The sequence below is a fragment of the Mesoplodon bidens genome (assembly GCF_964165515.1).
Source record: "Mesoplodon bidens genome assembly, chromosome: 9".
NCBI classification, from domain to species: domain Eukaryota; kingdom Metazoa; phylum Chordata; class Mammalia; order Artiodactyla; family Ziphiidae; genus Mesoplodon; species Mesoplodon bidens.
In genome coordinates, this window is record NC_138166.1 from 89,398,021 (window position 1) to 89,414,873 (window position 16,853).

Here is a 16,853-nt window from a genome sequence, read left to right on the forward strand (position 1 = left end):
TGAATTACTAAAGCTATTCTAAATAAAACACATAAGGATTTGTCATGGCGTCAGAGAAACCTGTGAGGAAAATGTCACAGAACTTCTAGACCAATGAAAGTTCTTGCAACAAAACTACATGAGACATATTCCATTAACTAAGGCATTTCATCACCCACTTTATGTGGAGAAAAGAATATTAACAGACAACATTTTTGCTAGTTTAAAAAACTAGAGGGGCCCTTTTAAACTTACTTCCCCATCTTTCACATAAGAATTAAGTCTTCTAACAGGTCATTACAGAATTTTCTGAAAATCACTAAAAAATCAGTCTCTCTTTTTAGAAGATTGAGAAGTAACACACAGATGAAGAGTTTTACTATATTTTTCATTATCCTAACACTAATTAGCACATTAATTTGTTTTTACATAAAAATTAATATATTTTAAACTTTAGACCAGAGGATGGCAATTTAGAGCCAGCCACTTTGTTTTTATAAATAAAGTTTTACTGGAACACTCATGCTCATTCATTCATGTGTTATCTATGACCTCTTTCGTGTTACAACAGCAAAGTTGAGTAGTTGCTGCAGAGATCATATGCCCAGAAAACCTAAAATATTTACTAACTGGCCCTTTACATAAAAAGTTTGCCAATCTCTGCTCTATACACAACAAAGACAACTCTGTATTTACTGGAGTTGGTAGCTGTCTATCAGAAGGCAGTGTCACAAATGTGATGGAATAAATCAGACAAAGACTGACTGTAGAAACTAGGCACATACAAAAAATAAATTACAATACAATGAAATTACTCTGAATAACTTTTTACTATCTACATGTATATTACGACTGCAATGACATTTTTTACTTACCTTCAGGGTTGTTAATTATTTTAAAAGTGTGGTCTAAATAGATGTTATGGGAAAACCAAAACCAGAACAGAACAGATCAAAGCAAAATCAAAACAATAAAAACAAGGGCAGTATCATCAAATTGAGCACAACTGTATCATATATATTGCACAATGCATTGTTCCCTGTTCTGAGAGGGCTCTTGCCTGTTCACCTGGGTCTATAAATATTTCATATGGTACTAAATTTTGAGTTATGCAGTAACAAGGAAGGATCTGGTTTCTGCCATGATATAATTTGCTCGTTTCCTTTCTACATTGACGAAGTGTTTTAACGAGGAAACCAAAGTAATTCTGAACTAAGATAAAGAAGAGCAAGATGAATTCAGGACAACAATATGAAATGAATTTTAAATTGTTAAGAAAAAACACAGTTTAGATGTGGATTTTACATCTTTAAAACATAAAAAGCCCTGAAAATTCTTTCTGCAAGCAATACTTCAGGAGATATTATGGCTTTCGTTAGCCACAAAGAGCTCAAATTGGTATTCAAATGATTTAACAGGGGCAGTTCATAGAGACAGGTTAAATCCCATTACAAATAAATTCTAAGGGACTGTCCATCCATTTCCTTTTACTCTTCAATAATACTTCAGTGAGATCAACTGGGGCTTAGAAATTCCTTGACAGAGATTTTCATTGTAATAGTACCCATAGGTAAAGCACAGTTCCCACTAGTCAAAATTCAGCATGAAATGGTTCAACCTTAGACTTCATCCAAAAGAAGAAAAAAATCAAGATACATTTATTGGATAAGCAAGAAATAAGTAAGTCATCCATCCCCGTTAAGTATCACAGAGAACTTATTTTAACACTGTTTTTAGATCATAAAGACAATACATACTGTCAAGAAATCCCAATGTATTTATTATAATGGGATTTAATCTGTAGTAACTCCAAGTCAAAAAAGGTAATATTTCATTTCATTTAACAATCTGCTCTGAAAGGAGCCCCTCCTAGACTGTCTCTAGTTTGACTTGGAGAATGAAAGGCAGTAATCAATGCCCCCCACCTTCTAAATGAGAAGTATTCCTGCAAAAGTCCACAGCAACAATCTGAAGTCCTCACCTATAACAGGGAAGTGCAGTATTGTGCTTTGGCATAATCCTCATTTAATATGCCGTATGGTCAACATTTTTACTTGTAAAGGCATGTTTATACTACAAATTGAAAGGAGACAGGAGAACAGGAAATGTAAAAAAGAACACAGGAAAATAAGCCTTCAATTCACCCTTTACAGGACACTGACTCACTGGATACTTTCATGGGAAGAATCATTTTATAAAAATAATGTTAGCTTTTCAGCAGCATCTAATAGAGTATTATTTTCTAGCATGCTCTGTGAAGAGTAGAGATGGGGTGGGGGAACCTCATAATTACAATATCCCACTTAGCTTTCATTTTGCTGACATTCCCCCTAAAGTAGCATTTACCAAAATGCTTTCCTTGGTCAATTAAGTCCTGGTTCTACATACCCCTCTGGGCTATGTATTAGCATATTAAAGACTCTAAGAAGTGTTGCTGGGGTGGGGGTGGGGGAATCTATTTATCTTCATTAATCAAGCATTTTCAAACTTAGTGGACCACAGACCCACTTTTATTGTAACAATATCCTGCAGAACTGATATTCCATGGAACACTACGTATTTGGAAAATGCTCCTTTTTTTTTTTTTTTTTTTTTTTTTGCGGTACGCGGGCCTCTCACTGTTGTGGCCTCTCCTGTTGCGGTGCTCCGGACACACAGGCTCAGCAGCCATGGCTCACGGGCCCAGCCACTCCGCGGCATGTGGGATCTTCCCGGACCAGGGCACGACCCTGTGTCCCCTGCATTGGCAGGCGGACTCTCAACCACTGCGCCACCAGGGAAGCCCTGGAAAATGCTACTTTAAAGTAATACCAGTTTAAAGAAAAAGAAAATTCTTAGTTTTTGCTTTTGTAATTTTAACTTATAAAGAAAAATACTTCCTTTTCTGCAAAGTTGATAATTCACATTACTTTACTACCTGCATTTCCTCTTTTGTGAAGCTGGCCGCCTCGTCCCCCAATTCATGTAGGTACATGCAGTCAGGCTTTGGACACTGCATATTCTTTAAGAAGTAACTGCAGTATTTTGTTGTACCTAGAGATGCCTGCAGCAAGAGGAGGAAAGCGGGAGGAAAAAGACCCAAAATGTGAACTGACACCACAATGAAAATTTCCATATTTAGTGTTTTCATTTTACCTAAAATGAGGCACAGGCACAACAAAACAAAGTATGGCTGTGAATACTAGAGAACTAAACTATTATTAGCAGGCTTTATTAAAGATGATGATCATTTAAAAGAACTAAAAAAAAAAATCTCGGCCTATGGTTTCCAGAGCTTGAGCACCCAGATCATTTCCCTAGAGGTCAGAAGAGTAGAAAGACAAAATCTGTTCCATGTTTTAGGTGGTTATAGGCACGTAAGGCAAATTCCTTTTTCTAATTATGCCATCCTTCTTCCACTTACTTAAAAGCATTGCTTGGTGGGACCCTTCATGCAAACCTGAACTGATCAATGCCCAAATATTTAAGGACAACAAATCAGAACAATTATCTATTTCTGACAAGGAGAGTAATAAATCCATTTTCACAAAATAAAATATGTGTAAATATAAGGAGATTTTTAAAGATTAGCCCCTAATAATGAATGCGTTTACTCTTAGCTGGTAAAACAGGACCCTACATAGGTCAGCTATAAACAAATTAGCTGTCATAGGTTGGAATGGATGCCTAAGAAGCAATCTTCAAATTAGACTCCCTTCATGTAATATGTAAAAGCTATGCTCTTCTCTACTTAATACATGTTATCCCTTCCCCCTTAAAAAAAAAAAAAAATCAAGAGGACCGTATTACCTTAAGTGTTCTGCCATCTACCACCACATTGTTGACACACTGTATGGCTCTGAGAGCATCTTCCGACCGGATATAGGTTACGTAAGCACTGGCGCTTGGACCCTAAAGTGAAAACCCACTGTTATTAGTATCAAATTCAACAAAAACTTAACAACAACAACAAAATTATCTTACAACCTGCCTAAGGAATTCTAAAGGCCTTTACTACTACTTTCATTAATAATAATGACAAATGATTAGAAGTAGTAGTAGCTTTGATTAAACCATATACTAGTTCATCTTAAGACAATCATACTTAATGAATTTTATCTGATTTTAAGTAAACTAAAATAAATATGAATAAAATTTATTTTTTTAAAAAGTCATCTGACAGGCTTGTCAAGGTTACAAAAAACAAACTTTGAAAGTTAGATTAAAAAAAAATAAGATTTGAAGACAGTGTCAAACTATGTTCTCCCCAAAATAAATGCAATCTGTAGGAGTATTCTATCTGCTAATACCAGCATAACAAAGACGCTGTATTAAGTTCACAATATCTGAAAACATTATTAATTAGAAATCATTATATAATTTAACTGCCTGATAATATACTCAATTCCCCCTCCCCTTCAAACCATCACTAGATCTTTGTTTTACTATTTCCGTCTTATTACTATCAATTCACTGTTAAGTCCTGAAAAGGTCCAATAAGCACCAAAAATTCCCCCACCCCACCAACAGAGGTCACTACACTGCTTAAATCTTTGACCCTTAAGCTTGCTAATCACAGAAAGCAAGTTTTCCTTCTGAGCAGCCCAGGTCAAGCCCAGACCATAGGGAGGAAAGGCAAAAATCCCTATAATTAGTTACCTGTGAGCCTGCATATGATGTGCTATTATTGATGACAACTTTATGTATTTTACCAAACTTCCCAAAATATTCTGGTCGTTTTAAAACCTATAAAAGAAGAAGAAATAAGGTATAAACTGTCCCCATTTCATCAACTTTATCCTTTTAATGGGGACATACACCATCCCTCTTCAGTGAAAATAAAATAATTTTTAAAGTTTTCTAGTAAATGTGACTACTTCCTAATTACAATTTGTGTGGTTAACCTACAGGAAATCATCAACAAAGTCTAAAAGCTATTCTTTATTGACCCACTGAATAGAAACTGAGACTTACTAAGTTCAGTATTATCTATTACATTCTAATATCTACACCAACAATCTAAGGGATTTTAGCTTCACAGTATTCTTAAACACAAAACAGATCAAATATCTTAACCACATTTTCATTAATAGATGATCATTATAAGCAAGTAATTCTCAGAACAATGACCAAGATTATGTATTAAACAGAAACAGAAACTCAAGAACAGACACCAGTAGAGACAGTCTTTACTCATAAATCTATTGTATATAATATTTTATATATTAAAGCATTGTTTATAAGTTACGCATTCCAAATATGGTAACAGAATGTTCCTCAAACTTTTATGCTTTATGATTTATTACTCTGTGTGTGTCAATAAATTTTCCTTATGTCAATTTCACCATTTCTCAACTGTCTCCTGTTTTTTTTTCTCTCTTTTTCCTAATAAATAACAAATGTGAGGTGATGGATGAAAAAAAAAACTGGGAAAACAGATTTATACACTATTTTCTCTACTACCTGGTTACTTCTTGGTGGTCATTTTCCCTCATACTTGTGTCATCTCCTTTACTATGGGATCACTATATGCATTCACTTAGCTTCTCTAAACCTTACTTAACCTTGGCTAACCTGATACAAAAACCTCTCCTATGATTTGCAACCTCCTCAAAATTAAATTTTGTTCTTTTCCTAGAATTCATCTATAGACCTACTGTTCCTACAATCTCTCCAAATAGCAAGCTCTCTTTCAATGAAAGCTTTATGCACATGTCTGTTCAAGTGTGTGCAAAGTATCCTTTCCAAATACTCTTATACTCTTGATAATATTCTCACATACTTGCAACTTAGCTAGTATGTTCTGCACCTGACAGAACCAAAGCTTTGTGAAACAGTCCGTGATTGGGGTGTCATTAATTCTTAACAGTTTTCAACTTGATTTATATATTTTTTTACCTTATTTTATTTCAGGTTTTTATAAGTATAGGGTTTAGGCCTTCTGTTTTCTACAGCCAATTTTAATGGATTAGAAGCTGAAGTGACTACATTGGCTTTCAATCTGTCTTCTACCCAAATCCCCCGAGGGATATGGCGGTAAGTGTGGTAAAGGCAATAACTCTTGGGTTGTTCACAAAAAAAGGCTTAGAATAGAGGGTTAGGGAAGAGTATATCTTGAAAAGCTTTCTGGCCAGTGGAGTATAGAACTGTATTCAATATTCCAGCTTGATGCATACCAACTCAGCAAAAGGCCTCAGCCAAAATACCTGCTTCAAAGGATTCAGGCTGGTTACAAGTTGTGCTGCATCAGCAGCTCATATCATATCCAAGTTTACGGCAGTAGTTCTCAATAAAGGCAGCACCAAGGGAAGCTGGAACATTTTGGAACTCTGCGGGAGCTTTTATTAGGGGAGGTTGTCAAAATAACTGGGAGACACTATTCGTGTTCAGTGGATGGGAGCCAGGGAAAGCTGACAGCAGCGCTCAGGCTAGCCCTGCACCACAAAGAATTGTCCTGCACCACTTGAATGTTCTACAAGACATTCATCTAGCTGAGAGGCCTGTTTACAATTAAGTGAACCTAGAAACAAATTATAAACATAAAGTAGTTCCCCACAGTTCGGACATATGTTGAATTTAAAAGCAAATAGTGTGTAATTAAGGGACAACCACAAGTGCTTTGTTTGAAATTTTACTAAGAATTGCTTCAGAAAAATAACATCATCGGCACTTCATGGTACCTGAGGTGCCAATACATACACCCGTAACAATCTGCCTTTGTAGTTGTCATATTCACAGTGATTCTACAAACAGATGCAAGCACCTGTTTTATAACATACTGGAAAAAAAGTACTTTACAAACTTATATACGCATACAAGTCATTTGAGAATTTAGTTAAAATACATATTTCAGACCCTGAGAGTCCGCATAATTAAGCTCCCAGGTGATACTAATGCTACCAGCCCAGTGGCCACACCTTGAGTAGCAAGGTTCTAGAGCAGAGCTACCCAAGTATTTACATGCAGAAACAGTCTTTTTATAATTTTTAATTTCTCCTTCACTTTTTTCAAATTATGTATCTACACAGACAGATATTATCAAGAAGTCATTGCATGAAACTTAAAGGGTGTTATAAAATATTAGTTTTAAAAAAAGTGGGTACTGGGTCTGAAAAGGGTAAAAGCTGGCTTATGGAAATAAATTCTGGCCAGTATTTGAGTAACACCTTCATAACAACATAAGATTTGTACATAAGTACACTGAGCAGCCAGAATAATATTTTCAAAGCACAAATCTAGCCATGTCATTCTGTTCTTAAGAATAGTTAATAGCTTCCCATTGCCTTTAAGATAAAGTGCAAACTTGTTAGCATGTTTTAAAAGCCCTTCATTATCCCTTACCACTTACCTTGTCAGCCTCCTCTCTCACCATTTCACTCTAATTTTCCAGCCAAACAAATCATTTGCAGACTGAGCTCTTTCTCATCCAGAAGCATTTGTATAATTCCTGTACCTGAAGCACTTTACCCCAGAGATAGCAGGAGAGTACACATCTTCCCCCCAAGGTCAGGTACCATCTCTTGTGCCTCCACAGCACACAGCACTCCTCATACTGTACTGCTGCTTTTATAAATAAACAGGGGCTACCTTTTTACTGGTTTATGTTCAATGTCTTACACAATGCCTGGCACACTGTAGGTACTCAATAAATGCTTATTGAAAAATTAAACTGTCTTAGTATTGAACAAAAAAAGTAACATGGGGGACTTCCCTTGTGGTCCAGTGATTAAGAATCCACCTTCCAATGCAGGGGATGTGGGTTCAATCCCTGGTCAGGGAACTAAGATCCCACATGCTGCAGGGCAACTAAGCCCACACGCTGCAACTAAGACCCAACACAGCCAAATAAATAAATAAATACAGATCTAAACCTTAAAAAAAAAAAAAAGAATAACATGGATATAAAACACTGGTGGGCCTTAATGTATTAGAAAATGGCCTATGGCTGATAAGGAATGGTTTGCCCAGGCAAGGGAAATTTAAATAATTTAGACGTTCTATATTAAGTTGCACATTACAGATTCTGTCTGAAACATAAGTCAATGAGCAAAACAATACTCTAGTAAATAAAAAAGGTAAAGAGTATGGGTAGTAGGCGGAACACCTTGCATATCACCACATTACCCATATATTTAATGTCCTATATTTACTTCACAGTGAGCCAACTTTAGTACTAATTACCATATAAAAGGCCACATGATAAAATTATAAATTCCCAATGGCATACCTAATGTGTAAAATGTCTTCCTATTTATTCTTTGGGAACACAGTCAAGTGTTCATGACCACCACAGAGAAAATAAAAAATGTGGTAAGCAGATGGAAGGATGGATGGATAAATGGACGGATGGAGGAACAACAGACCATTCACTGGTGTAAAATACATTGGAATAGGAGCTCTAAGACCAGGGAGGTGGGGAGGATGGGGGTGGTTTCTAGCCCTGGCTCTGCTATGAAATAGCTGAGTGATCCTAGGCAAGTCACTCAACTTCCTTGGGCCTCGGTTTCCCGTTTGTAAAATGAAATGGTTGTGTCTTTAAAGTCTTTCAGTTCCTCAAACAAGCTGCTCTTTCACGCAGTCACGAACCTGAAACATCCTTGTCCTTATTCGCTGCCCAGCTAATCCCTAATGATTTTTAATCATCCTTTCCTCAGGGAGGCTTTTTGTGGATCTCTGTACTAGCTAAATTCCCCACTGTTACATGTTCTCAAAAAGCCCTGTACTTCCCTGTTTATAAATGCTCGGCATGCTTACAAGTACTTAATTCTGTCTTCTCCACTGTCTGTAAACTTGTACGTGTAGAGACTGTCTGCTTGCTAAACCACTTCATCACCAACATCAAAGTACCTAACAGATTGTAAGTATTCAAGAGTTAATTTACAGAATGAATGAATTAGGTTCTGACAATATAAATTTTTAGGATTTAGGAGATGATTACCTCTAATCATTACCTCTAATTACCATATCTTCTACGATAGTTTTTTTTTCTATTGAGCGATAAATGAATACATTTGACTATCAATCTTGGTATGAAGTTTTCAGATGTACAAAAATTATTTTCAAAACAAGCTTTAAATTTTCCTAAATGTTCCTGTTTTGCTAATCAGAATTCAGTCAAATATCAAACTGTCATCATCCCAAAATAAGTAAATCACAGGGATCTTCTTTGTCTCAAAAGTTACCCTAACAATTTGAAACTTCGAGTTTTCTAATGAAGCTGACTTTAATTTTTCCAATCTGAAAGGGTTAGACAGTTACATTAAGAAAAATTTTAAAGATAATATTTAGAAGTAGTAGGATTTAATAACTAAAACACTAATCTCTGGTCTTCCTAGGCTTTCAAGAGAAATAAGAGAGAGAAACTAATGTTTAAGAAAATTCACTGTCCTCTCACCAAGCAACAATGATTTCAAAAGTATAAAACCAGGACAGTGATTTTTTTTTTTTTTTTTTTTTTTTTTTTTTACGGTATGCGGGCCTCTCACTGTTGTGGCCTCTCCCGTTGCGGAGCACAGGCTCCGGACGCGCAGGCCCAGCGGCCATGGCTCACGAGCCCAGCCGCTCCGCGGCATATGGGATCCTCCCAGACCGGGGCACGAACCCGTATCCCCTGCATCCGCAGGCGGACTCTCAACCACTGCGCCACCAGGGAGGCCCAGGACAGTGATTTTTAAGTATATTTAGACTCATGATAAAATGTTCTCTCTCACTAGTCACCCCCTAGGTTAATTTCTTTCTGTGTAATAGTTCTTCAGATTAATCTTACTAACATCATGTTATTTGAAATGAAAATAAGAAATCTCTGTACATAAGTAAAAACAAGCCATAGATTCCAAAGATGAGGTAGGAAACCTATAATCCAAACATCAGACTGAGACTATGGCTTAATTTTATCCAGCCTTTGGGTGGTGCTCTGTATGCCTCCAGTACCACAGGTGACTGGATTTTGTATTAAGAAAATCAAGTACATCCATATCCAAGAGTTATAAAATCAAAATAAAAGTTCCATTAATTTACTGGAGTAGCAGGAAATTCCCTGGTCGCCTAGTGGTTAGGATTCTGCGCTTTCACTGCCGTGGCCCAGGTTCATTCCCTGGTCAAGGAGCTGAGATCTCACAAGCTGCATGGTGCAGCAAAAAAAAAAAAAAAAAAAAAAAATAGTAGGAATAAATAGAGGTAGGTAAATAAAAAACTTGCAGAGGCAAGAAATGCTCTCTGGTTGGAAAAAAAAAGTAGTGTTGAAAGAGGGAGACAGAAGCGTTGGGACAAAGTTGTGGCAGTGTTCAAGGGTGAAGTGGGATTCTGCCTGTCTGGGGAGTTAAGTACTAGATTTAGGAAAAAGGGAGAAGTGGCTGCTGAAGTTAAGCCATAGACCTAAAATGAGCACTCTCCTTATCATCTCTTATTAAAGAAGTCTTCTCCACTATGAACCCTCTGACTTTGGAAAGAACGTCTCTGGAAGATCATGCAGCCCACTAATGGACCCAGGTCCTAGTAATTCTTGAGCTGGACCTAGGTCCTAGTAATCCTTGAGCTGCCTCCACATTTATTACCAATGATAAAGCCTTCTTAGTAAGGTCACCCTGATTTTTCTCCTCTACTGATCATGAAGCCCTTCACAGCCTCAATACATAGTAAACTTATCAGCAATAAATATTTTTTATTGTCTCTAAACTGATTTGTACAAAATCAATGTATAGGCACCTTAAATTTCCTCCTTCTGGGGCCTTTAGCCCACTTAGCCAAGTTCAAAGATTCCCACCTCCCTAATCATATTCACTATAATCCTCCCTCTGATTGCAACCATCATGAGCATTACTTCAAACCCTTCTCAAGGAGTACTTTTGACAGATCCCCCAAATTCGGCTCTCTCCAACATTCTGGCTGCCAATCAGTTTCTATCTGCCTTCCCAACAATCTAGTCAGCACCTCCTGGTATATCAGAAACTAAAAGTTAGCAGATGTGCATCCATGGGCATCAAGGAAAGTTATGAGTTCAACATTATTCTAATAAGGCTGGTGGAGGAAGGAGAGAAAAGAGTTAAGTAATAAACAAAAGGGTTAAGACCTCCCCTGCCTCCAAACGAATGACAAAGAACCTGGTCCATAGTTTCCCTTCATCAAATTCTCCCTCTTTCCCCAAAACTGGCTTAAAATGAATGAGTAAAGAATGATGATACAGTATAGCAACAGTTCTATCACTGTTCTATAACCAAGGTTCACTACTTGGGCACGATTTAAAAAAAAAAAATACGGATCTTTGGTGGGTTCATGAAACTGCATCTCCACTGTTGGTCCTTAATACAGCTACAGAAAAGAGGAAACAAACAGAGTAGTCATGTCACATTAGCCTTAAGAGCAAAACAGAACCATTATCCAACTTTCACAGGTTATTAGCACTAAAGGAGACTTTAGAGATCTAGTTCAACTGCCTAGTTTTACAACTGAAGAAAATGAGCCAAGGAAGATTAATACACTTGCCTAAGATCACAACTGGTCATTGGTTTCTTAGTGATCATTAAAAAAATATTTCCCATTTTCTCCTAAGTTTTAATATTTTCAGGTAAATCCTGAAATTGGGCAGAGTCAGCTATTATTTCCAAATAAACAAAAAGAAAAAATGCCAAGTTGAGAAAGAAAAGAGAAGAAGACTTACCTCTGGGTCTGCTAGGCGCTGAGACAGACCTACAACAAAGACGAGGTTTTTTTGTACAACACGTACACTAGCCAAATGTTTGCGATTTTCTGATATTTTCTGTTTTCTTTCATTTTGTTTCTGTTTTTTCTCATTCTTTATCCTTTGCAGTTCTTCCTGGGAGAGTGGTTTATAAACTGCTGGGTCTTCTGGATATGGCTGTAGGCATAAAACAAATACAGAAGTTAGCATTAAATAAACAGAAAACTGTATGAATAACAATTATCAAATTCTGGATGATGTGTATGCACATCACATCTCCCTTTGTTACAACTCCCTTTTTCTGAATCTTTTCAGTTTTTATTTAATAAAAGTTAAATGTTATATAGAATTGTTTTAAAATACTATTTAAACCACTTTTTGTGCTGAAATTTGAAACATCACCAAAGGTTCTAAAATTTAAAACAACAATCCTGGTATTCCCTACAATGCCTAGCACACAGTTTAGAGGAAAATTAAGCTTCTAAGGTACTGTGTAAGAGGCAAAGAGTATAAGTTCTCTCATCTAAATATGGGTTTATGTATTACAATCAACAAATATTTAATGAAAACTTACTATGTGCTTGGAGATTAATTAAGTACTTATTCTTTAATACATTCCCAGTCTACGGACACAGATGAGCAAATAAACAGCAATACATAGATCCTCTGGCCCAGGAGTTTGAACTTAGCTTCAACACTTATTACCCACGTGGTCTTAGGCAAGTCAATTAAACTCTATGCCTCCATATCCTCATAAGTAAAATGAAAATAATCTTAAAGGCTGGTGTAAAAATAACATTCATAAAGCAATTATTATGTGTAACTGGCACACAGTAATCCCTCAATAAATACTAGTAATTACACTCTTACAATGGTTTCCTCTCTCATCATTATAATTTTTTCATTCCTACTGCTAATGCCAAGACTACTGATGGCCTGAATAAGAGCTGTGGACTCACACGGACTGGCTTTGAATCTTGGATCATTCTTTACCAAGAGACCTTGGCAAAGTTATGTAATCTGTCTGCCTCAGTCTTCTATTCTGTAAAATGGGAATCAGAGTACTTTATTCAGAGGGTTTCTGTGAGAATTAAGAAAGACAACACACTTATAAAGTAATTAAAATTGTGTTCTGCACAGAACTATTCAATAAGTCAGTTATTATAACAGCTAGCCCTCCATATCTGCAGGTTCCACATCCTCAGATTCAACCAACCATGGACTGAAAATATTTGGGGGTAAAAAATTCCAGAAAGTTCCAAAAAAAAAAAAACTTGAATTTGCCATGCACCCAGCCACTGTTTACGTAGCATTTACACTGTATTTACAACTACTTATACAGCATTTATGTTGTATTAGATATTATATGTAACCTAGAGATGATTTAAAGTATATGGGAGGATGTGCGTAAGTTATACCCAAATACTACACTGTTTTATATAAGGGACCTGAGCATCCAGGAACTTTGGTATCTGCAGGGGTGGGGTGTGGTGTTCCTGGAAATGATCCTGTGCAGATACCAAGGGACAACTGTACTACTACAAAAAACAGTTAATAATAAATGGAAGATGGAACACACTAAATAATAATATCTAAAAGCTGAATGTGAAGAGATCTCAGAAATGGGAAACTGCCTATCAGAATATCAGAAGTGGGGATTAACAGAAATCCTGCCGTCAAGAAAAAAAGTGGGGGACTTCCCTAGTAGCGCAGTGGTTAAGAATCCGCCTGCCAATGCAGGAGACAGGGATTCGAGCCCTGGTCCAGGAAGATCCCAGATGCTGCGGAGCAACTAAGCCCATGCACCACAACTACTGAGCCTGCGCTCTAGAGCCCGCAAGCCATAACTACTGAGCCCGCGTGCCACAAATACTGAAGCCCGTGCGCCTACAGCCCGTGCTCCGCAGCAAGAGAAGCCACCGCAATGAGAAGTCCGCGCACCGCAACAGAGAGTCGTCCCTGCTCGCCGCAACTAGAGGAAGACCACGTGCAGCAACGAAGACCCAAAGCAACCAAAAATAAATAAATAAATAAAAAGAATTGGCTACCGTCTTTAAAAAAAAAAAAACTTACTTCAAAGTGTTCTTACATTTTAATTTGAGGAATCAAATGGTTATGGATCTATTACAATAAATTAAATTCTTCAATCAATGATGTAATCTTCCCAATTTAAATCTTTTCTCTCTCTCCACTCACCCTTCTGTACCTATATTATCTCCTTTCAAATCCTAATCTATCTGCCTGGATGATTTTAATCCCATGAAGCTATTCAAAGCTATATGGGCACAAGTATAAAAATGAACTACATACAAACCAATTAAAATATCTTTCCACAAGATCATTTAAAATTTTCATTTGCACATGGAAACGCTATTTTCTACCACAGGATTTCTGGGTAGCTCCTTTTGGAGTGTTTATCATTAAGTTTATTTGAAAGCTGTGGCCCTTCACTAACATCTATAGTGGTGACAGTCTACTCCCTGAGTGGATCAAGCATATAGATTGTTCCTAGTTCCATTTCAAAGTCTAATCCATGCACTGAATCTTACCAGTCCATGAGAAGAGAAGTATAAAAATTGAGAAAAAGCGTTTGGAAACTTTTATAGCAACTTAACGTTGCCACAACATTCAAGTACATCATCAGTGGGCTCTGAAGAATAAGATAGTTATCTGTGTGGTTGTTATCGAACTTAGGTGGTAAATCACATGACACAAGCTGGGTACTAGGCATGCTTAATAGGACCCTGTATCAGTCACCAACAGACTGGGGCAGGGGGGATACAAAAAATCTGGTTTTGCATCAGAGATAGTCTGAAAAACACTGATGTAACTTTTAACTCTTCTGAAAACATGAAGGATTTGACAAGCACTCCGGTTTTTTTCTTTGCTAACAGTCTCTGACACTGTAAAATCCTGATAAAAGATGATGCAAAGTAATATAAATGCCAAAAAAATAAAAATGTGTAGTTATGTTTCCACTTTTATTCATAATTTACATGTGTATTTACATATGTCTTCTGTTTTATTTTCTGATCAGACTTACCAGGACTTTATTTTATTTGTTGTTTCAAAGAACCAGCTCTAACCTTTACTGAAATATTGCTTTTTTCCTATTTCACTAAATTCTACTCAATCCCTACTTTCCACTGTCGCAATGTTTATTCTTTTTCTGGTTTCTTAACCTGGAAATAAGTTCATCTATTTTTGTTCTTCATTTCCTAATTAATGCATTTACAGCTTTATCTCTTCCTCTTGCTAAAGACAACGAAAAATACTGTATAAGACTTTTTTCTAACCAACATCTTAAAAACAATAATGATCTGCAGTGGGGAAGTCCCAAGACAATTTTTGGATAAAAGTCAAAACCCAGAGAGATAAGCAGAAAGTCTGAGTAACAACAAATGGGAGAGAGGTACAAATGGGGGAAGAGGGACAGCATTAAAAGTCCAAGGCCAAATCAAGGTGAAGAATTTTGGGGGAGATCACTCCCACGTTAAGCTGAGACCCAGCCCACCCTCAAAGAACTCATTTTGTCTTAGGGTAAGTACAAAATACACAGAGGTCAGTACAAGATAAGAAGAAAGGAAAAGGGTGTAGAAGAAACCCATCCTAGAGAAGTTGAAACCAATCCCAGGGAAGATGTGCACTCAGGAGAACAAAAGACCTTTATGGTTGGCCAGAGCAAAGACCTATACGCTTAAGGCATCCCTAATGGCAATGTTTACAGGATCCAGCAGAAGCCAAATCAAAGCCTCTCTATCAGAGGGCAAATTCATCTGGGGCCTTGGAGAACCCTAAAAATAATTCAATGACAACCATGAAGCAGATACAGACAACAAATCACATAAAGAAATAAAACAACAAACAACAGAAACATCCCTCACAAGACTTCAGCTTCTGGAATTACTGGACAGATTTTAAAACAATAATTCTAATCTGTTTAAACAAATATATGACAAACTTGAAAATATCTGCATGGTATAAAAAGCTTTTTAAAAAATCAAGTATCAAAAAAGAACAAACGGGGCTTCCCTGGTGGCGCAGTGGTTGAGAGTCCACCTGCAGATGCAGGGGACACGGGTTCGTGCCCTGGTCTGGGAAGATCCCACATGCCGCGGAGCAGCTGGGCCCGTAAGCCATGGCCGCTGAGCCTGCGCGTCCGGAGCCTGTGCTCCGCAACGGGAGAGGCCACAGCAGTGAGAGGCCCGCGTACCGCAAAAAATAATAATAATAATAAAAAAAAGAACAAACGTTACTTCTAGAAATGGAAAACACAATGGCAAAATTTAAAAACTCAGTAGACTAGACCTAAAAAAAAAAAATTCTGATTGATCAGAAGAGATCATCCATTAATGCATGAAAGGAAGAAAAAGAAAGAAACAGAAAAGAGATTAAAAGACATGGCAGATAGTGAAAAGATCTGGAAAATATTTAATCAGAGTCTCAGAAAGAGAGGAGAGAGAATAAATGCAACAGCTGAAGAGATAACAGCTTAATTTTTTCCAGAACTAATGAAACTCACCAAATCCACAGGTTCAAGAAGCCCTACAAACCCCAAGAAGAATAAATAGAAATACACAAGTGAGTTCTACTTTCTGGAACTGATTAATATATCCATTGTGGCCTAACAGTCAATTTTTTTGCCCACTATACCTGTATTTTAAAGCTTTGTACAAATTTATTTGTACAGAGTTATGTGCATGCACAAACACACACATGCTTGCTAACTGTGTTAATCAAATTTTCCATTTCCTTTTTATTGTGTACTTCATATTTTTCTAAAATACAGAAATTAGAAGTCTCTCCATTATGCATGTGGGTGCAGTTTCTCCTGGTATTTACATCAGCTCAATATACTTCTTAGCTCTGTTAAGTAAATAAAAGTTTCGTGACTTTAGGGGACCTTTCATCAGGAAGAAAAATATCTTCTTTATCTTTTTTAAATGTGTTCAATCTTGAATCTGATTATGACTAACTAATATCATTGCTATTATACTTTCTTTCCTATGATTTCCATTTGTCCACTCTATCTTTTTTCCCCTAGTTTCACTGGTATTTTTCTTATCTGTGTTCCTAGTCAAACAGTTCTACAAGTTTTATTAGGAAAAAGAGCAGAGTCCCCCATATCCTTACTCCCCCTCAACAGTTGCCTCTCCCTAAAAATAAACTGTTTATTCTCTTGGATGATTCTTTTGTCGTTCACTACCACATCATTAAA

At 36.9% G+C, this 16,853-nt stretch overlaps 1 protein-coding gene across 6 annotated transcripts in view; it reads right to left on the reverse strand.

The window, feature by feature from the left end:
* Window positions 1–16,853, reverse strand: part of CNOT4 (CCR4-NOT transcription complex subunit 4) — a 141,726-nt gene that overhangs the window by 53,917 nt on the left and 70,956 nt on the right. For all 6 annotated transcript variants that reach the window (XM_081243816.1, XM_081243815.1, XM_081243818.1 and 3 more), the window contains exons 3-6: window positions 11,615–11,812; window positions 4,618–4,704; window positions 3,769–3,870; window positions 2,897–3,022 (exon numbers count right to left, since the gene is read on the reverse strand). In XM_081243816.1, coding sequence (XP_081099942.1) covers window positions 2,897–3,022; window positions 3,769–3,870; window positions 4,618–4,704; window positions 11,615–11,812 — 513 coding nt within the window. The remainder of the gene's footprint in view (window positions 1–2,896; window positions 3,023–3,768; window positions 3,871–4,617; window positions 4,705–11,614; window positions 11,813–16,853) is intronic.